We start from the raw sequence: 21,365 nt of genomic DNA on the forward strand, positions 1-21,365 counted from the left end.
GACATTGATCTTTTCCTCCTATAGTCCAAAATTTCTTTTCTGTTCCCTTCATTACAATAGGTGATTTGTAAATCCAATACTAGAGTCTGCCAACATTTCTCGAGATGATGGGGAAAATGGCACAAATCTCCAAATTAGGATATAAGGAATCGTATCTTCGAGTCAAGGGGACTAGCAGGATATCATGAGAATGTTTGAAACTGCATGGTTTCTGACTGCTGCCTGGCTTAAGGCAGACTCTGTATTTGCTAAGATATCTCAGAGGTGACAGAAATGGGTAGGGGAGTGTAGTGACTCTGAAGTCAGACTTCCTGGCTTTAAATTCCACTGTACTATTTAACGGATGTGTGGCTTGGGCATATTATTTAACCTCTCTACCTCAGTTTCCTCATCTATAAAATAGGGATTATGATAGTTCCTACTTCATAGAGTTGTAAGGATTAAATAAATCAAAGTATGGGAAGCACTGAGAACAGAAAGCGAACCATTTCAGTGATTGATATTGTTATCTCCAGACAATAAAATCCAAATGAATGGAACTAGAACATAAGCTATACGAGGTAACAGACAAAATAGGGACCTGACCCTTCAATTATTTTTTTAAATCTTTTATTTTAAATTTTTGTGGGTACATAGTAGGTATATATATTTAGGGGGTACATGAGATGTTTTGATACAGGCATACAATGTGTAATAATCACATGATGGTGAATGGGGTATCCATCCCCTCAAGCATTTATCCTTTCAGTTACAAACAATCCAATTACTGTCTCTTAGAGTTATTTTTAAATGTACAATTAAATTATTACTGACTATAGTCACCCTGTTGTGCTATCAAATAGTAGGTCTTATTCATTCTTTCTACTTTTTGAACCCATTAACAATCGCCACCTCCCTACCAGCCCCCCACTACCCTTCCCAGCCCCTGGCAACCATCCTTCTGCTATCTCCATGGGTTCAATTGTTTTGATTTTTAGATCCCACAAATAAGTGAGAACACGCGATGTTTGTCTTTCTGTGCCTGGCTTGTTTCACTTAACATAATGATCTCCAGTTCCATCTGTGCTGTTGCAAATGACAGGATCTCATTCTTTGCTATGGCTGAATAGTACTCCATTGTGTATAAGTACATTTTCTTTATCCATTCATCTGTTGATGGACACTTAGGTCGCTTCTAAATCTTGGCTACTGTGACTGGTGCTGCAACAAACATGGGACTGCGATATCTCTTTGATATACTGACTTCCTTCCTTTTGGGTATATACCCAGCAGTCATCCCCTCAATTCTTTTTTTTTTTTTTTTTTTTTTTTTTTTTTTCTGAGATGGAGTCTCACTCCGTTGCCAGGCTGGAGTGCAATGGTGCAATCTCAGCTCACTGCAACCTCCACCTCCCGGGTTCAAGCAATTCTCCTGCCTCAGCCTCCCAAGTAGCTGGGACTACAGGTGTGTGCCACCATGCCCGGCTAATTTTTTGTATTTTTAGTAGAGACGGGGTTTCACCATGTTAGCCAGGATGGTCTCTATCTCCTGACCTCGTGATCCACCCGCCTTAGGATTACAGGCGTGAGCCACCGCGCCTGGCCCATCCCCTCAATTCTTAAGACCAGCACCTAGCACATAAGCAGGTACTCAATAACGAATTGTTGAATGAAATCACCATACAACAGATACGATATACAATGAAACATGTTTTCAGAACTTTGGAAATTCTATTTTGTGCATTCAAAATCTTTCTTCATTGCTTACAAATCTATCAGAAATGAATTTACAAAATTAATCCATTGCTATACCTGTGAAAAAGGAAAAATTAAAATTTCCTTAAAAACTCTATGTTGAGAATCAGTTCAGAATGCTACCAATGAAATTCTATTTGAGAACATCCCGAAAACAAAATAAAACTAAGAATACTCATTCTGGAGCCCGGGTACCCCAGTACCATCGATTCTGATTTGATTACTCTCAGGAGAGTGTCTGGCCACGTGGGTTTTAAAAATGCACCACAAGTCACCCTGACATGCATTTCTGGTTAGAATCAACTAATCTACACCATCATTGAAAGTGCAGTATAAGAACATTCCACGACAAGGCAAAATGCTAGATACTGTTGAATGTAAAATCTAGGAGTAGAGTCAGAAACTGAGAGGTATACACACCACGTTCTTAACAGCAGTCCTCTGTCACAGGTGCCATGCAATGATCCTAGGAATGGGGGAAAATCTCAACAACAAAGTGACTCAGTCTTTCTTTCTGTCCTAGTCTTTTTAGAGACAAAATAAAATGTTCACTTAAGAAGTAAATGTCAGCAAAGCTTTAGAGAAAGAAAACCAACAAAAGTCTTAGGACCTATAAAGCACTCCCAATGCAGGCAGAAAGACACCAAAAATGTGGATAAAAGGGTTATCAGAAACAAAAACCACCTTTCCAAATTATACCATCTCTTTCTCTAATTTGCTACTGGGTAAGATACTGCCTCATACATAATATATTTTTACCTGTTTAATGGTCCTGCCCATGCCTACCCTCATGTGAGTAATCCTAGCAACTGAACCTAATTTTTTCCTTTGTCCTTTTGAGAGCCAAAATATCCCCCCAAGAAAGCTACACAAGTTAAAAGGTGGAAGCAACCCAAATGTTCACTGAGGGATGAATGGATAAACAAAATGTGCATATCCATCCACACAATGGAATATTATTCTGCATTCAAAAGGAAGGAAATCCTGTCCCATGCTACAATATGGATGAACCTTGAAGACAATATGTTAAGTGAAATAAGCCACTCATAAAAGGACAAATACTGTATGATTCTACTTCAAGGAGGTATTGATAAAACGAGAGAGTTCCCTGACCCTCCTCACAGGACGTGCAACAGAGGTGTGGCTCATCTGTTCAGCCACTGTGTGCACTCAAATCCCTTATGGGAGGGGGAGCACACAGACGGGCAGGTGCAGGATCCAGGGCGAACACTTTTGGGCTCCGGCCACACAGTAGTGTCTAGGAGTGGGTGCCTGTGACTCCGGAAACTCCACTGGGCTTGCTACAGTGCTCTTTTAGCTCTGCCGTCCATAGATGGCTTAAGTGTTAACCAGCTCAGTGCCTTCTTGGTGCCTGGGTTCTTGTCCGGAATTCAGAAAGAATCAGGTCACACATGGGCTTGAAGGATGGTGAATGTGGGGATTTTATTGAGTGGTGGAGGTGGCTCTCAGTGGGATGGATGGGGAGGAGGAAAGGAGATGGAGTGGGAAGATGATCTTCCCCTGGAGTTTGGCCGTCCAGCGGCCGATCTTCTCTCCAATGGTCCCCAGCCGAACTCCTCTCCATGTTCAGATGCTCCTTCTCTCCTTCTCTGCCACACCACTCTTCTGCTGATGGAGCCTGGGGTTTGGGGTTTATATAGTACAGGATAGGGGGCATGGCGGGCCAAAAGGCAACATTTGGGGGTGAAAACAGGAATACTTGTTCTTATTTAGGGCCACAGGTTTCCAGGCTTGAGGGTCGGGCCTTTGCCAGAGAATCGCCCTCTTCTGCCCAGTATTTCCCGGTCTCCTGTCCATATCATCTAGAGTAGTCAAACCCAAAGAGGCATAAAATAGAGGCCAGGCATCGTGGCTCATGCCTGTAATCCCAGCACTTTGGGACGCCAAGGGGGGCAGATCACTTGAGGTCAGGAGATCAAGACCAGGCTGGCCAACATGGTGAAACTCCATCTCTACTAAATATACAAAAATTAGCTGGGCGTGGTGGCGGACACCTGTAATCCCAGCTACTCAGGAGGCTGAGGCAGGAGAATCGCTTGAACCTGGAGGCAGAAGTTGCACTGAGCCAAGATCATGCCACTGCACTCCAATCTGGGCAACAAAGTGAGACTGTCTCAAAAAAAAGAAAGAAAGAAAGAAAGAAAAGAAAGAAAGAAAGAAAGAAAGAAAGAAAGAAAGAAAGAAAGAAAGAAAGAAAGAAAGAAAGAAAGAAAATAGAATGGTGGTTGCCAGGGGCCAGGGGAAGGGGGAGTTGCTGTTTAATGGGTATAGTTTCTAGTTCTGCAAGATGAGAAGAGTTCTGGAGACTGTACAACAATGTAATGTACTTAACACAATTGAACTGTACACTAGGAAATGGTTAAGATGGTACATTTTATGTTATGTATATTTTACCACAATTAAACATTTTTAAAATAAAAAACAAAAATCATCCAGCCCCACTCTTGTCCATGATGCCCTCTTGCTCTGACTCACCCTTTATTCAAACCTCCCACTCCCACCCTTTGCAACCCGGCTTTTGTTCCTGTGACTTTACAGAACTGCTCTCTAAAATCCAGCAGGTCTGTCTTCAGCTGCCACCCTTCCCCTTCTGTGACCTCTGCTCCTCCAGGCACTTTTTGCCCCATCTACCTGTTCGTCATCCTCAACTGGGGACCCCTGCCCAAGACTGTACCCTCTTTTCTTCTCCCACATTCGCTCCCCTGGAAGCTATCACCCACATAGCTGTCCACTCCCATTGTATACCTTCTGATCCTTATCTTTCCCCTGGTGCCATATCTCCTATTTCCAGGGGGCTAAAGGCAATCACCCATAGCATCTAATACATTGGTACAAAAGTAACTGCAGTTTTTGCCATTATTCTCGACGGCAAAAACCGCAATTACTTTTGCACCAACGTAATAAAAAAGTAAAACCACTACCTGCTGGGCTTCATTACCTCTTTTCTTGGTAGAACTGCCTTGCTTTTACACAAATGTCCTTTTTGCACCAGTGTCTTAATTTACTTCACTTTTAAGACTACCTGCAACCATGCCTTCTGCTAATTAGGCATTTTAAGGACCAGAGCCCTCTCGTATGTGCAAGAATTTGCTGATGCTTATCTAATTCAGTGCTTATCTAATTCAAAGATCCTAAGAGGCTGCCCAGGGTGCAGATATTTGTTGCATTTTGCTTGCAGAGTGCTGGCAAACACACAATATTTTAAAAATGTAAATAAGTTGCCAACATTTAAACATCAGATTTTACATAAAACTCCAGATTTCCAGATTCTCTTGAAAATTTAGAAGACTGGCAGCAGTGAATCCACAGTTCTTGATACAACTACCAGCTGTGGAAGTCACTTCTTTGATGGGGCACATGCTTGCTGATTTGCCACAGTCCCTACCACTCCTTACTGCCTCTCTAACTCTAAGGCTCAGTGTAGCTGCTGCTGATTGTTGAGCTTAAGCTGTGGCATTTCTCACACCTTCCTGTCTGCATGCCCTACTGGCCTAGATGCTCAGTGCAAAACTGACTCAGTGCTTGTGTCTATCCTTAAGCTAAACCCGCGGTTTCAGACTGGCTTTCAGAAGAGGCCTGGGGTAGGGTCTTCGCTTTCTGCACCCCCTGCTCTCCACCCACCAGACACCCCTGAAACCTGCAAAACCTTTTCTCAGGATTCTCAGTGAGGGCAGCATTCAGCTCTGGGAGCTGTTTGGGTTTTTCTGCCTCCTCTTTGATTAAGGTCCAGCCGTTTGGTACAGTGAGGTGGTCAAAGAGTCAGCTCAATGACTTTCTAACAAGTGACCTGGATGAGTGACTTAACTTTGCTAAGATTCCTTTCTTTTGTGCAAAATGGTGGCTGGGTCCTAGGGGTGATGAGAGCAATGTCTTAATTACTGGTGCGCAGAAAGCACCGAGTTGCAGCCAGCCACAGCTGGCTCCTTTATTTCTCCTTTACTTTCTCCTATATTTCTCCTTTATTTCTTACTTTTGAATTTTAGAATGTCATTTCTCCAATTTTTATAAAATATTTCATTTCTTTTAGTATCTAAACTCCTCCTTCCCTGATTTTATCTTCCTAATCTGCTTTTATCTCAATTTTCTAGTATAATACACCTGAGTTGAAAAATGCGTCTTTGCTTTTAACTCTATATTATAGCATTACATTCTTTTTCATCACTTTTTTGTTGTTTTTGTTTTGTTTTTTAAAATGGAGTCTCACTCTGTCGCCCAGGCTGGAGTGCAGTGGTGTGATCTCGGCTCACTGCAACCTCCACTTCCTGGGTTCAAGTGATTCTCCTGCCTCAGTCTCTCAAGTAGCTGGGATTACAGGCATGCACCACCACGCCTGGCTAATTTTTGTAGTTTTAGTAGAGACGGGGTTTCTCCATGTTGGCCAGGCTGGTCTCAAACTCCTGACCTCAAGTGATTCACCCACCTCGGCCTCCCAAAGTGCTGGGATTACAGATGTAAGCCACCACACCCCACCTTTCATCACTTTCATTTGTTTTCCATTTAGTATTCTTACCTCATTCTTGGCGTCTCTTTTCTTAGATCTTATGCATTGGCAAGTGGGGAGCTAGCAGCCAAGAAAGACAGAATAGAAATAACCTTGCAAGAGCAAGGGAAAGCCTATTCTTCCCTCCCACTCCCCTAGTGGGACCTCATTCTTAATGCCAGGTCACTAACCGACGTTTGCCCCAAGCTTTGAGAAGATCACAGGTCAATGCTCTCAAATATCAGCCACACTTAAACAGTGCCTTTTCTGCGCCAGGCACTGTTCTAAGGGCTCCCGCATATCATTTATTTAACCCTCACAAGAACCCCATGAGGCGGCGCTCTTATCTCTGTCTTTCAGATGCAGAAACTGAGGCGTGGTGCGGGTAAGTAGCTCCACATAGCCAGAGACTGAGAGCTGAGGCCCAATGGCCCTCTGGTGAGCAGTGGCTCCACGGGCTGGGCTCTTAACCACTCCACTAGTTCCTTTCGGTGAAGTGATGAGAACAAGTGCTTGTCTAGAGAGGGGGCAGGAATGCCATCTGTTGTTAGGATGAAAGGTGCTATGTCCCAGACCTATGAACCTCCATATTAACAAACACGCTTTAGCGAGTGGTTTCCCCAGTAAAAGGCAAGAAGCAGTAAGAAGACAGCCACCCTGCTGTGTGGACCTGGGCTCTGGGGGCAGGCGGGGAGGCTCGTCAAGTGGTATGCAGCTCTCACGAAGCCCTGCCACGCTCCTCTGGAATTTGTGTCTCAGCACAATGACAAATTACCATGGCATGGACTCAGGGTCCCTAAATCCCTGGCGACCTCTTTTAAACTGTTATGTAAATTACCTCATTAACTCAGTCGAGGATTTTTTTTCTTTTACATGGTTTTTCTTTTTTTTCCCCTGCTCTAATGTTTCATGAACATTCAGTGTTGGTTTTGGTTTTAATTTTTAAACTTCCTAATCTAATCACACCAGGAGCCAGAAGCTGTTTTTCCATATCAATGCTTTGATAAGAGACAAGAAAGCAAAAGCCATTTTTCTAGCCCCTGAAAACTTCTCCCCATTTCTTTCAGCTCATTCAAATTTTAGACTTAACCACTCTGCATTTGCAATGCCATAAACTGTACCGGGACTCCCAGCACTGGGTCTCACTCAATATCTTTTTAATGGGCCTTGTGCCTCTGTTCTTTCCAAACAAAACACTTTTTCCCTTACATTAAAGCAGAACTGGTCGTTTTAGTCAAGTTCTTCTTCTTTAATACGAGGAAATGCAGAGAAGGTCCCTGAAAGGAATGAAGCCTTTTCTTAAAGCATTCCATTTCCACCTGCCAGGTCCAGAAGGCTTCACTGGTGTCTTGTATGCCAGAGTCATGTCATGCTCCTGCCGGCATCAACCTGAGGAGCTCTCCCTGGCCTCCTCTGCCAGCTGTTATCTGCCTGCATCAAACCTCACTGTCCTCATGTCATCTGCTCTGAGGATGAGGGCCAGCTTCACAGAACTCCGGAAATCACCAGGTCCTAGTCTCCAGTTGTATACACTGCACTGCCCTGGGCTCCTAATTCCTTCAAGTCTGTTGTGTTGCATTCTTTTTTTTTTTTTTTTTTGACACAGAGTCTTGCTCTGTTGCCCAGGTTGGAGTGCAGTGGTGTGATCTCGGCTCACTGCAACCTCTGCCTCCCGGGTTCCAGCAATTCTCTTGCCTCAGCCTCCTGAGTTGCTGGGATTACAGGCATGTGCCACCATGCCTGGCTAATTTTGTATTTTTAGTAGAGATGGGGTTTCTCCAGGTAAGTCAGGCTGGTCTCAAACTCCCAACCTCAGGTGATCCGCTCACCTCGGCCTCCCAAAGTGCTGGGATTACAGGCATGAGCCACCGCGCCCGGCCCTATGTTGTGTTGCATTCTTAACCGGACCAGATACACCTCCCTATAGGGAGCCCACAGTACAACCCCGTGCTCAAGGCCCACCTCTTCCCTCCTCTCTCTCCTCGAGCCTGTGGGTCTTCTCTGCACCCTTCCACCTTGTGGCATTCCCCTGCTTCTAAGGGTAAGTGCTCCCTAACTGTTTGGGTGCTGGTTTGGAGGGCATAGAGAATTTGGGAGCTTTAAATTAGGTTGATGGCTGGACAAAATGAAGAATAACATTTCATGCCACGTGAAAATGATATGAAATCAACTTTCAGCACCCATAAATAAAACTCTGTTGGGACACAACCATGCTCATTCACTCACATATTTGTCTGTAGCTGCTTTCACACCACAATGGCTGCAAAGCCAAAAATATTTACTATCTGGTCCCTTATTGAAAAAGTGTATGAAAGGCCATTGAGGATCTCTTGAGGCCAAGAGTTTCAGACCAGCTTGGGCAACAAAGAGACCTCATCTCTACAAAAATTTTAGGCCAGGCACAGTGGCTCATGCCTGTAATCTCAGCACTTCAGGAGGCCGAGGCGGGTGGATCACCTGAGGTCAGAAGTTTGAGACCAGCCTGACCAATATGGTGAAACCCGTCTCTACTAAAAATACAAAAATTAGCCAGGCGTGGTGGCGGGCGCCTGTAGTTCCAGCTACTCGGGTGGCTGAGATAGGAGAATTGCTTGAACCCGGGAGGTGGAGGTTGCAGTGAGCCAAGATCATGCCACTGCACTCCAGCCTGGGCGACAGAGCAAGACTCTGTCTCAAAAAAAAAAAAAAAAAAAAATTAGAAATTAGCCAGGCGTGGTGGCATGTGGCTGTAGTCCCAACTACTCGGGAGGCTGAGGCAGGAGGACTGCTTGGGCCCAGGAGGTTGAGGCTGCAGCGAGCTACGATCACACCACTGCACTTCAGCCTGGACAACACAGTGAAACCCTGTCTCTAAAATAAAGAAATAAATAAATAAGTTTGGGGCTAGCATTCCTACTAAATGCACACACACACCAGATTGTGCAGTATTCAAACACGTGAACTGAAATGGTCTGAAAAACATGTTCTTTCTAGTAGGTGGCAGTTTGGTTTGGAAACCACATTCAACACAGACAAAGTCTTGCCTCCCTCGCTGGATGTCTTGGCAACACATCTGGGACTTGACCAAGCAAATTAAGGCCAGGGTCTTGTAATATTTTAGAGACACTATCAAGTTGTTGGCCATCCCTGAATGAGCTCTGAACCTTGTCTGAATTTCTTTGTGCTTTATTATGTTCCCATCTCTTGTGTTCTCAGTTGAGAGCCACAAACAAAACAATAAAGTTTATTTTTGGAGTCTTAAAACCGTCTATTAACTTAGTTCCTCAGTGTTCCCCTGGCTCCCCTCTCACCTGAGCCTGATCCCTCCATCTTTAGCCACTCCTCATTCTACATTTCTTACTTTTCAAAGTACCCCACTTAAGACTTACCCACACTGTGCCACTTCTCCCTGCTTTTCAAAAATCGTCTGAGTTAATTAATCAACTAATAGCATCACTATAAGGAGACAAGCCCTACTATCTAACTTTCCAGATAGTATAAGCTTTTTTAAGGCCAGACACAGTGACTCATGCCTGTAATCCCAGCACTTTGGGAGGCTGAGGCAGGAGGATTGCTTGAGGCCAGGAGTTAAAGACCAGCCTGGGCAACAAAGAGAAACCCCATCTCTATTTTTTAAAATTAAAAACTTTTTAAAAAGGAGAAAAATGAGTTTTTAAAAAATCGAGGTATAATTTACATGCAACTAAATATATAGACCTGAAGGTAGAGCATCAAGGAGTCTAACAATTGGGTGTTTCAAGAGTTACCTTTTTTTCTTTCCTTTTTTTTTTTTTTTTTTTTTTTTTTTGAGACAGAGTCTCGCTCTGTCACCTAGGCTGGAGTGCAGTGGCATGATCTCGGCTCACTGCAACCTCCGCCTCCCGGGTTCAAGCTATTCTCCTGCCTCAGCCTCTTAAGTAGCTGGGACTACAGGCACACACCACACCATGCCCGGCTAATTTTTGTATTTTTAGTAGAGAGAAGGTTTCACCATGATAGCCAGGCTGGTCTCAAACCCCTGACCTCAAGTGATCTGGCTGCCTTGGCCTCCCAAAGTGCTGCGATTACAGGCATGAGCCACCATGTCTGGCCAAGAGTTACATTTTGGAGAGTGATTATAACACTAGATGGGGGAGCCAGGACAGCATGTTTTATTAGAAGACTAGAAAATAACGTGGGAAGGGTGTCCAAGCCCTGGTTCTGACTCTCCCAACTGTGTGCCACTTCATCTCTCAGCCCTCCATTTCCTCAGCTGAAAAATAAGGAGGTTAGATCAAACGGCTTCTGAAAGCCCCCTTAGTCCTATTCTCTGTCATAAAATAGGATATGTATGCAAGCCAGTAGAGAAGTGGGGAGATGATGTCCTTCAACTCCGCCAGTAGCTCACTGCCTCATCCGTGGAGTTCATTCAATGTGCAGTTCTTTTTCTTTTTCTTTTCTTTTGTGTTTTTTTTTTTTTTTTTTTTTGAGACAGGGTCTCACTCTGTTGCCCAGACCGGAGTGCAGTGGTACAATCATGGCTCACTGCAGCCTCAACTCCCTGGGCTCAAGCAATCCTCCTGCCTCAGCCTCCTGAGTAGCTGGGACTACAGGTGTGTGCCACCACACCTGGCTGATTTTTTAAAATTTTTTTGTAGAGACAGGGTCTCACTATGTTGCCCAGGCTGAAAGGTTCTTGTTTGGACCAGAATTCAACAGACTATGGCCCAGCCCACAGTCATGGGATCCCCCTGACTGTTTCTGTTTGGCCCTTGAACTAAGAATGGTTTTTACATGTTAAATTGGTTGAAAAAATTAAATCAAAGAATATTATTTCATGCCACATGAAAATGATATGGAATCAACTTTCAGCGCCCATAGATAAAGTTTTGCTGGGACACAGCCGTGCTCGTTCACTCACATATTTGCCTGTAGCTGTTTTCACACCACAATGGCTACAAAGCCAAAAATATTTACTAACTGGCCCTTTTTTGAAAAAGTTTACCAACCCATAGTTAAGTCCTAATAAAGACTTCAGACCTGGGCACTATATACACAAGTAAATCAACATTCGAAGTAGAAAACGTTTTCACTTTTTAGCAATGAACAGAAATAGGGCTCTTTTTGTTTCCGTTAATAGAGCAAGAAGAAAAATAATCCTACCAAAAAGACTAGGGAAAGCAGGAACACAAGTACAGTGAATGTCATTATGACCTTGCTCAGCCCTTCTTTCCAACAGTCTGGCAGAATTATCAGTCATAAAAGTGTTCATACCCTTTGACCTAATAATCCAACTCCTGGAAATCTATCCTAAGGAAATATTCAAAAGAACGAAAAGACTGTGTCAAGATGTTCGATTCAGCATTTTTCTAACAAAATGCCAGAAACCATGTGAAGTGTTTTATCAGTAGGAAATGAATCAGCAGAATATGCCTCCTTAACGCGATTAAATACTATATGCACAGATCATAGACAGGAAGACCAGATACAGGAAAAAGTGATGCCACCAGAAAAGACTACATAAAAACTAATCTTGATGAAGTCTGGAAAAGACCATGGATATGCAATTAATACTCAGGTACAGGATTATAGATAATACAGTTTAGAAAAAAATCTTCTTTCTTTTTTTAATTGACAATAATTGTACATATTTATGGGGCACATAGTGATGTTTCAATACATATAATGTATAGTGATCAAATCAGGGTAATTATTTTGAATCCTTTAACAAATCTCTCCCTCTTCCTCAAAATGTCTCATTTCTAAGGACCCTTGAATCAGCTTTGATAATTCTACACACACTGTCATTAGCCCTTTTATGGGAAAAGGCCTTTGCAGATGAAGACAACACATAGAACACAGGAAGGGAACTTCTAGGAACACACTGCTTATAAGTAGGGCAAATAATCATTACCAGTACTTTTGTCCAAATCAATTCAAACCTATAATCTCCACTTCAGAAAAAGTGAATTCATAGTTTTCATAACCCTTAAGGAATTAACAGGTTATTAAGAAAAAAAGAGGAATTGTTCTTGAATATAAAAGTTAGGCTCGGCTGGGTGCAGTAGCTCACGCCCATAATCCCAGCACCTTGGGAGGCCGAGGCAGGAGGATCACCCTAAGTCAGGAATTCCAGACTAGCCTGGCCAACGTGGTGAAACCCCACCTCAAACAAAATACAAAAAATTAGCCAGGCATAGTAGCGCATGCCTGTACTCTCGGCTACTCGAGAGGCTGAGGCAGGAGAATCGCTTGAACCTGGGAGGAGGAGGTTGCAGTGAGCCGAGATGGTGTCACTGCACTCCAGCCTGGGCGACAAGAGCAAAACTCTGTCTCAAAAAGAAAAAAAAAAAAAAAAAAAAAAGGCTCACTCTAGTCATCCATCCACTGCGGTTATCAATATCTTTAGGCTGTGACCCTATTTCAAGGAATTATTTTTTACTAGAGGACTCTTTACTTTCCTGTTTTTCTACTTAATCCAAGCATTGTAACTACTGGCCTATAAGTCAAATTTAAATGAAAAAAATGAATAGCATTTCAATGCTTTCTATCAAAATTGTTAATTGTTTTCACAGGCAATGTAGGCAAATGTATTTTGTTCATAGCATTCTTGCAAAAATGTGCTGACTTGGAAAAAAGTCTACAAAAGAAATATGCCAATACGGGATGGGGGAATCCTACAAAAGAAATGTACCAGCTTATAAAAACATAAATAAATACATAAAATTCTACAAAAGAAATATGTTGACTAGGAGAAAAAAAACGTCCATAAAACACTATCGGCCAGGCACAGCGGCTCATGCCTGCAATCTCAGCACTTTGGGAGGCCGAGGCGGGTAGATCACTTGAGGTTGGGGGTTCGAGACCAGCCTGACCAACATGGAGAAACCCCGTCTCTACTAAAAATACACAAAATTAGCCAGGCGTGGTGGCGCATGCCTGTAATCTCAGCTACTTGGGAGGCTGAGGCAGGAGAATCACTTGAACCTGGGAGACAGAGGTTGCAGTGAGCCGAGATCACGCAACTGCACTCAAGTCTGGGCAACAAGAGTGAAACTCCGTCTCAAAAAACAAAAGAAAACAAAAAAAACACTATCATGCTATATGTTTTGATATTTGTATGCCACTCAGTAGAGCCTTGCACAGTGGTCACATTCTTATCTCTGGCACAGCCTTTTTTGGAGACCTGTGGAAGACAGTGCTGCACAAGTGGGAGGGCACAAGTGGGAGGGCACAAGTTCATATATCACATACTTCTTGGAAACTATGAAGCACAACTTAAATTTAAGGCAACACACTTTTCTTTCCCTTTAGAAAAAGGACTTTTTAAAAAATTAAGGAGAAAAAATTAAAGAAATTGTTGCCTGGAAACAACCCAAATGTCCACCAGCTGATGAATGGATAAACAAAATGTGGTCTATCCATACAATGGAATATTATTTGGCCATTAAAAGGAATGAAGTACTGATACATGCTACAATGTGAATGTAGCAAAAAAACATTATGCTAGAAGAAAGGAGACAGACCAGGCATGGTGGCTCACGCCTGTAATCCCAGCACTTCGGGAGGCCAAGGTGGGCAGATCACCTGAGGTCAGGAGTTTGAGACCAGTGTGGCCAACGAAACCCCGTCTCTACTAAAAATACAAAAATCAGCCAGGCGTGGTAGTGGGTGCCTGTAATCCCAGCTACTCAGGAGGCTGAGGCAGGAGAATCGCTTAAACCCAGGAGGTGAAGGTTGCGGTGAGCCGAGATCGTGCCACTGCACTCCAGCCTGGGCAACAGAGTGAGACTATCTCAAAAAAAGAAAAAAGAAAGAAAGAAGCCAGACACAAAAGACCACAAATCATATGGTTCCATTTACATGAAATGTCCATAATGGGCAAACCTATAGACAGAAAGTGGTTGCCAGGGGCTGGCGGGAAGTAGGGATGGTGACAGCTAATGGGTACAGGGTTTCTACAGGAGGTGATGAAAATGTCCTAAAATTGCGGTGATGGTTGCACAACTCTGTGAATGCACTAAAAAATCAGTGAATTGGGCCGGGCGCAGTGGCTCATGCCTGTAATCCCAGCACTTTGGAAGGCCGAGGCGGGCAGATCACGAGGTCAGGAGATCAAGACTATCCTGACTAACACAGTGAAACCCCATCTCTACTAAAAATACAAAAAAAAAAATAGCCGACAGGCACCTGTAGTCCCAGCTACTCGGGAGGCTGAGGCAGGAGAACGGTGTGAACCCGGGAGGCGGAGCTTGCAGTGAGCCGAGACTGTGCCACTGTGCCACTGCACCCCAGCCTGGGCAATAGAGCGAGACTCCATCTCAAAAAAAAATAAAAAATAAAAAATAAAATCAGTGAATTGTACACTACTAATAGACGAATTATATGATGAATTATATCTCAATAAAGTTGTTTTCAAAATTTTTCAAAACAAGCTTTGCTGCTGTGTTTAAGATTCATGAAAATCATCAAATCATCAATATTTTTATGTCTACTGTGAAGAAAAACAAATTTTACTTTTTAAATTGAGACGGAGTCTCACTATGTTGCCCAGCTGGTCTCCAACTCCTGGGCTCAAGCAATCCTCCCACCTCAGCCTCCCAAGTAGCTGGGACTACAGGCACATTACACCACATCCAGCACTAAGAAAAACAAATCTTTTTACCCAGGCTGGAGTGCAGTGGCACCATCAAGGCTCACTGCAGCCTCAACCTCTTGGGCTCAGGTGATCGTCCCGCTTCAGCCTCCCAAGTGGCTGGGACCACAGGCATGAGCCACCATGCCAGGCTAATTTTTATATTTTTTGTAGAGGCAGGGTCTCCCCATGTTGCCAAGGCTGGTCTTGAATTCCTGGGCTCAAGCAATCTGCCGGCCACGGCCTCCCAAAGTGCTGGTGTGAGCCAGTGCGACTGGCCAAGAAAAATCTTAAATCAGACTTATATCTATCAAATTTTTAACTATATTGAGTACAATGCTCTTTTTAAAAACTTAGTACAATTATCACTGAATCTTTCTCAATAGATATAATTTTAGGACATTAATTTTTCACCAACCATTTTTTGTCACGTAGGCAATTACTTGAACAAAGTTTCATAGAATCTGAAGACACCTGAAGGCTACAGAATTGCTAACATTCATGAAGAAAAAAAGTTCTTATATAGTATTTGTAAGGAAAAATGTTAGTGACTTAGAGAACAATGGCTTTTTATGCAGAGAAAGGAGGAAACTATTCACTTTGAAGCCTTTCCTTTTTAAATTTCATTCTGGCTAGGAGGCTTTCTATTCCTTAGAAGGTTTATATTCATCTTTAAAGGAGAAGCTCATATTTCTGGTCTTACTCTTTCTTGAGTTAAGAAGGCATTTTTTTAAAGAATTCTTGCCAGGCGTGGCGACTCACGCCTGTAATCCCAGCACTTTGGGAGGCCGAGGCAGGCAGATCATGAGGTCAGGAGATAGAGACCATCCTGGCTAACACTGTGAAACCCCATCTCTACTAAAAATACAAAAAATTAGCCGGGCGTGGTGGCAGGCGCCTGTAGTCCCAGCTACTCAGGAGGCTGAGGCAGGAGAATGGCATGAACCCGGGAGACGGAGCTTGCAGTGAGCCGAAATCGTGCCACTGCACTCCAGCCTGGGCGACAGAGCAAGACTCTGTCTCAAAAAAAAAAAAAAAAAAAAAAAAAGAATTCTTATAACTTCACAGGATTCTAAGGGATTCTTATAATTTCACGAAAATGACACTGAACACTCACAATTCCTGAGCTCCCTCTCTGCATCCGGTCCCCTTAGCAATCTGCCTTCCCCTTTTGTCACATTTCTTCCCCTTGTTTTGAGGCCCTAGGAGGGCAGGGCTGGTATCTGTCCTGGTCACTATTATATCTGCACATGGCACAGAGTGGGCACTCAAGATACATTTATTAAATTGAATTAAAGACTTTAGTTTGTTTTAAACAATAAGTTATTCTTATATAATATGCTAATTTATGAAAAAAGTTCCACAGAAATTAGAATTAACCTTGTGGGGAGTGGAAAGATCAGCAAATATCAAATGGCAAGCCATCTCCCCACACTGGGGCTGCCAGGGAACAGAGAAATATGCTTCTGAGGTGCACAACTGCCCTCCTACTCGGAAGTTCATTTGTGAGTCACTAAGACCAGGCAAACAGACATTAAACAGGGAATCGGTTCAAATGTAATGGAGAGAACTGTGGATTCAAAAGAACTGAGTGTGAATCAGTCCAAGTCCCAGTCCAAGTTCATCTCCAGGAGCATCGATAACTCACAAAACAGCCCAATGAACAGGGAGTCACGCAGATCAAATGCGGAGGGGCATTCAGTGTGTTCTACTGAGGCCAGCCCAAGGGACAAGCTTACTAGGGAGAAGAATGCCCAGAGCAGAGGGTCAGTGAGGGCAGGGGAGATGGGAAGAGAGACAATCAGGGCCCTCCGAGGATGCTGGAAGGGGCAGGGGTGAGTCTCCACCACCCAGAGTGCTGGGCACCTGCAGTCACATGAGCGACATCCAACATCTTGTAAAATAAACAATATGGGAAACTTACTTAATATTGAATTTTCAGTTTTGAAAACAGTTCTTCTTATTCCCAGTCTCATTGTTCCTCCCAAATTGCCAGGGTTGTGCTCGGGCATATCAATCACCTTAGAAAACAAAACAAGTCCAGTTTTGCCATCTTGTAAAAATGTCATTTCCCAAGTTTCAAGCTTTACGTTTAAAGGAATGATCATTGGGTAAGCATGGTCCCTAAACTATAACATTTGATCAGTCTTTCCAACGATCATGTTCAAATACAGGCATGACATAGACACACCGCACATTGTACTTCCTTTCCATCTGCTTCTCATCTTTCATTTAAATCACTTATAAAACAATGTATCAGGAGCATCTTGATGATGTCCCTCCTGCCATTACTCAAACCGTCAGTTCCAAGTAGTCCTCACACTTCAAGATCTGGATTGCTGAGGCCTCCCACTTCGGTGTTCACATCTTTCATGATAACCCTCTTCCCACTACCCAGTGCATTCCCTAAAGATTTTCCATAAGCAAATCTGTCAGTACTTGTACTGTGGAAAGGTATACCAAAAGAACCTATTTATACAAAACCATTATAGGGATTCCAAAAAAAGAGAAAGAAAGAAAGGAAAGAAAGAAAGAAAGAAAGAAAGAAAGAAAGAAAGAAAGAAAGAAAGAAAAGAAAAGAAAAGAAAAGAAAAGAAAAGAAAAGAAAAGAAAAGAAAAGAAAAGAAAAGAAAAGAAAAGAAAAGAAAAAAGAAAAGAAAAGAAGTATCATCCAGTCTAGCACACTCTGTAGGTCGGAAACTTAAGTGGCACCCTTGATCGCTCCCTCTCCCTCATAGCCACTCTGTCAAGTCCTGTGGATTTATCCCCTCCAGAATTCCCGCATCCATCCACTTCTCTCCAGCCCTCTCCCAGGCTACAGCAATGGCTCACTGACTGGCCACTCAACATTCCCATGGCCCCAGCACACCCTACCTACTGCAGGCAGAGTGGTCTATTCACACAGCAAATCTTAGTGCGGCATTTTTCCTGCTTGAAACCCTTGACCTCATGGTATCAGGCCAGCCTAACCGTCCAGCCTTATCTTATATTCCCTGCCCCTCTCACCCTGAGTGCTGGTTCTTTGAGTTTTTCAACTGGATCTCCTTTCCTCCCGCCATGGCGACTTGGCCCACGCTGTGCCCTCTGCCTGGACAATCTCCTCCCATTCCTCTGCCCTCTTTTCCTAAATGAAACCATCCTTAACCCTGAAATCTTAGCTCCACTATCCAACATCAGCCACTCCAGGAGCTGGTATTTCTGGGAGGCATAGCTGAGTCAGGGTCCTCTCTCTGTGCCCTCACAGAACGAGGTTCTTCCCCATCCCTGCCTTTCTCTCAGTTTGTGTCTGGCGAGTGCTTTGTGGGAGAGACAGTCAATCTTTGAGAGCTGGAGTGGCTTTATGTTTATGATCACAATTGCACTGCAGAAATTGAGAAACAGGTGATTTTTATGAAAAGCCTATCCTGGTGAGTCTCGTAATTCATCTGTTTTCTCAGTTCTGTTCACTACGATCTCATGGTTTCATCTCATCTTCTTTTTTAAAGTTGTTAGAACAGACTACAGTTGGGTGAGTCGACCTGTTCTAATGGAATTGCTTGAGCTTCCCTCTCATAAAACCTTTCATTTGTTGTTGTTGTTGTTTTTCCCATACTGTAATTGCCACATATTGCTCTACAGGAATCTTTGACAACTGGAATTTTCTGAGGTAAAAAATTCCCAACAAAATGTCTGATCTTATCAGTGCCCCAGAACTTTCCGAGCCATCTGAACACAGTGTCCCAAGTTTGCTCCAAGAGTTACTTCAGGGAAAGGGTGGAGAAGAAACTCGATGACCTCCCTTGTTAGATGGACTGCTCAATTCTCAAGTGCTCTTGGCCTTGGCATCTTGTTCCTATCTTTGGTTAGCTAATTATGGCTAGGTTAAGTATTACTGGAGTGAGGTGAGATAGGGCATTCGCTTCTGGCTGATGAAGCTGAGTTGCACATAGATGCCTGGCCTCTCTATGTATTCTCTAAATCAGGTAAGACTGCACCACCTGCCACAGATTCAGAAATCCTACGTGTATTCAGAGTCTCAACTTCCATTTAAGTTTCAGACAACCTGAACCATCTAGGCAGACTACAGGGATAACCTCCCCTAATTTATTGATAGAAGTGCACTACGACTCTTCAGTCTTCCTCACTGTGTTGGGTCCCAATACCCAATACCCAAGAAGAGTCTTTACATGTAGTTTGTTCAGTTACTGGCAAGGTTGGTATTCAAGAAATATTCTGGTATGAAGCATTGAGATTAGAGTAAAATTAGCCAAGTAAGAACAGGAGGCCAGGTGCAGTGGCTCACGCCTGCAATCCCAACACTTTGGGAGACCAAGGCAGACAGATCACTTGAGCCAGAAGTTCGAGACCAGCCTGGACAATATGGTCTCTACAAAAAATACAAAAATTAGCTGGGTGTGGTGGCGCAGGCTGCAGTCCCAGCTATTCAGGAGGCTGAGGTGGAAAGATTGCTTGAGCCTAGGAGGCGGAAGTTGCAGTGAGCTATGATCACACCACTGCACTCCAGCCTGGATGACAGAGCAAGACCTTGTCTCAAAAATGTAAAGAAAAGAAAAGAAAAAGAACAGGAAATCTGCCTTACTGCTTACTTGGGATGAACTCGACAAACACTTGAAGACCAGAAAATATTTCCAAAAGTCAAGTGTAGGGGTGGGAGGTGGGGAGAGAAGGAAAATGCAGTGGGCATAGGGGCTGCCTAAGAGCATTAAAAACTCCTTCAACAAAGCGGGAGAAGTCTAAAAAGTCCTCAAAGAATACTATGAGATTATTTAGCAACATGGAGACAAACACCAGGAGAAAGAGCTAGAAGAGGCTAAAGAGTGGTACAGAGGGAGTGAGGATTAATGACTTTGTCATTATAGGCTTTTCAGAACTGTTGGCTTTTTAAACTTTGCACATCGTATTTTACTAATGAAAATACAAGTTTAAGTCATCAAGAGTAAAATGTAGTATTTAGGCCTTACACTAGGGTATTAGTTCACATTATCCCTGCTGTTTTCAGAAGTAATAAATGCTACCTTCTCCTGAAATGATAGCACAGAAAGAAAATCCAAGGTATAAATGCCACTGTGATCCTCTGATTAAAACATGCTAGCGTAGGAACCAGTGGAGAAGGCAAAAAATGCTACAGAAGAGGTGGGAAGCAGGTGAAAATAGGTCTCCAGTACCAAATGTTGCCCTGAACATCAGTGAAAGGAGAAAAGCAGGGAGAGAATTGACAGGCAAGTCGCTGATGGAGGGAGGGAACAGGAAGGTTCTGTGTGGGCCTAGCTTAGGAGATCTCATCTGGGAATCACCATCACATACTCAGGCAAAGAACGCTGCCAGGCACCAGCTGGTGGAACCCCAACACTCAGGAGGCGGAAGGTCAAGGCAAGGCAGAGACTATGGTGCCCAAGCCTGACACACCAGCTGCCTTGCAGAGTTATCAGATGATCCTACAAGCTGGATCCTACAAGATGATGATGGCTGGCTGCCTCTTGGGTTATAAGCAACCTGATTCAGCAGCAAAAATTAACAAAAATGTCTTTCTTCCTTGCATTCCTTCCACTAAAAGCCTGAGAGACAGGAGAACATCACAGTTTCAAAACATATCTATTTTATTGTTACTGGGGTGGTTAAAGAAAATAATCTCAAATATGCTTTAGATTTAACACCAACATTTCCAAAATACTCTAGATTTTTGCATCTGAAAGGAAAATGCATCTTCCATTGCAGAAGGATTGCCTTTGCTTCCTCTAATTCAGCCTAAATACTGGCTGTCATCTGATCCCCAGATTTGTCCTCTCTTGGAACTGAGCCATATAGCATGAGAAAAATAAAAAAGGATCAATAAGTGATAAAGCTTTAGGAGATGTAAAATCAGCATGTAAGGATAAATATGGCACTAATTAACCTTTACTGATGTTTTCTGCAGCCCATAATAAAAGTGTAATGAGTTCAAGACTTTACAGCATCCCAAGTGCCTTAAACAACAAAGTCTACAGGAGTTAGGTTCTCTTAGCAACAGTGAAATTCCTGACTGGACCTACCTGACCTACCCTGGTAAGCCCAGCTTTCCTTTTGTTCCTCATCTTTGAATATTTCACCTGGAGACAAAGGGAAAGCCTACTCACCAGCAGCTATTTCTATTTCCAGACTCTTAGGCAACACACAGCGATTTCCTCTAGCATTTTTTTTTCCACTTTGTAGCATCGGGGTTTCATCATGTTGCCCAGGCTGGTCTTGAATTCCTGGGCTGAAGCAATCCGCCCACCTCAGCCTCCCAAAGTGCTGGGATTATAGGCATGAGCCACCACGCCTGGCCTCCTCTAGTATTCTTTACAAGTATTCTCCAATTCATTCCTTTCCTACTGCTCATTAGGTTTTCAAGCCTGATTCTGATTTTGATTCTAAGTCATATTCAAATTGTACATAAAGTATCAAGCAGTTTTACATCAGCATTACTTTCCCTAATGTTGGGTTGCACTGCTAGCTCCAGCAGCCTCCATCACTACAGACTAAACCTAAACTCTTCTGGGTGGCTCTCAGGTCCTACCT

At 43.3% G+C, this 21,365-nt stretch overlaps 1 protein-coding gene across 10 annotated transcripts in view; it reads right to left on the reverse strand.

Annotated features, from left to right (window-relative positions):
- The window catches only part of CTPS2 (CTP synthase 2), a 124,531-nt gene that overhangs the window by 34,327 nt on the left and 68,839 nt on the right, over nucleotides 1-21,365 (reverse strand). For all 10 annotated transcript variants that reach the window (XM_063703088.1, XM_055376653.2, XM_055376661.2 and 7 more), the window contains one exon: nucleotides 16,753-16,849. In XM_063703088.1, coding sequence (XP_063559158.1) covers nucleotides 16,753-16,849 — 97 coding nt within the window. The remainder of the gene's footprint in view (nucleotides 1-16,752; nucleotides 16,850-21,365) is intronic.

This window comes from Gorilla gorilla, chromosome X, assembly GCF_029281585.2.
Source record: "Gorilla gorilla gorilla isolate KB3781 chromosome X, NHGRI_mGorGor1-v2.1_pri, whole genome shotgun sequence".
Taxonomy (NCBI): Eukaryota; Metazoa; Chordata; class Mammalia; order Primates; family Hominidae; genus Gorilla; species Gorilla gorilla.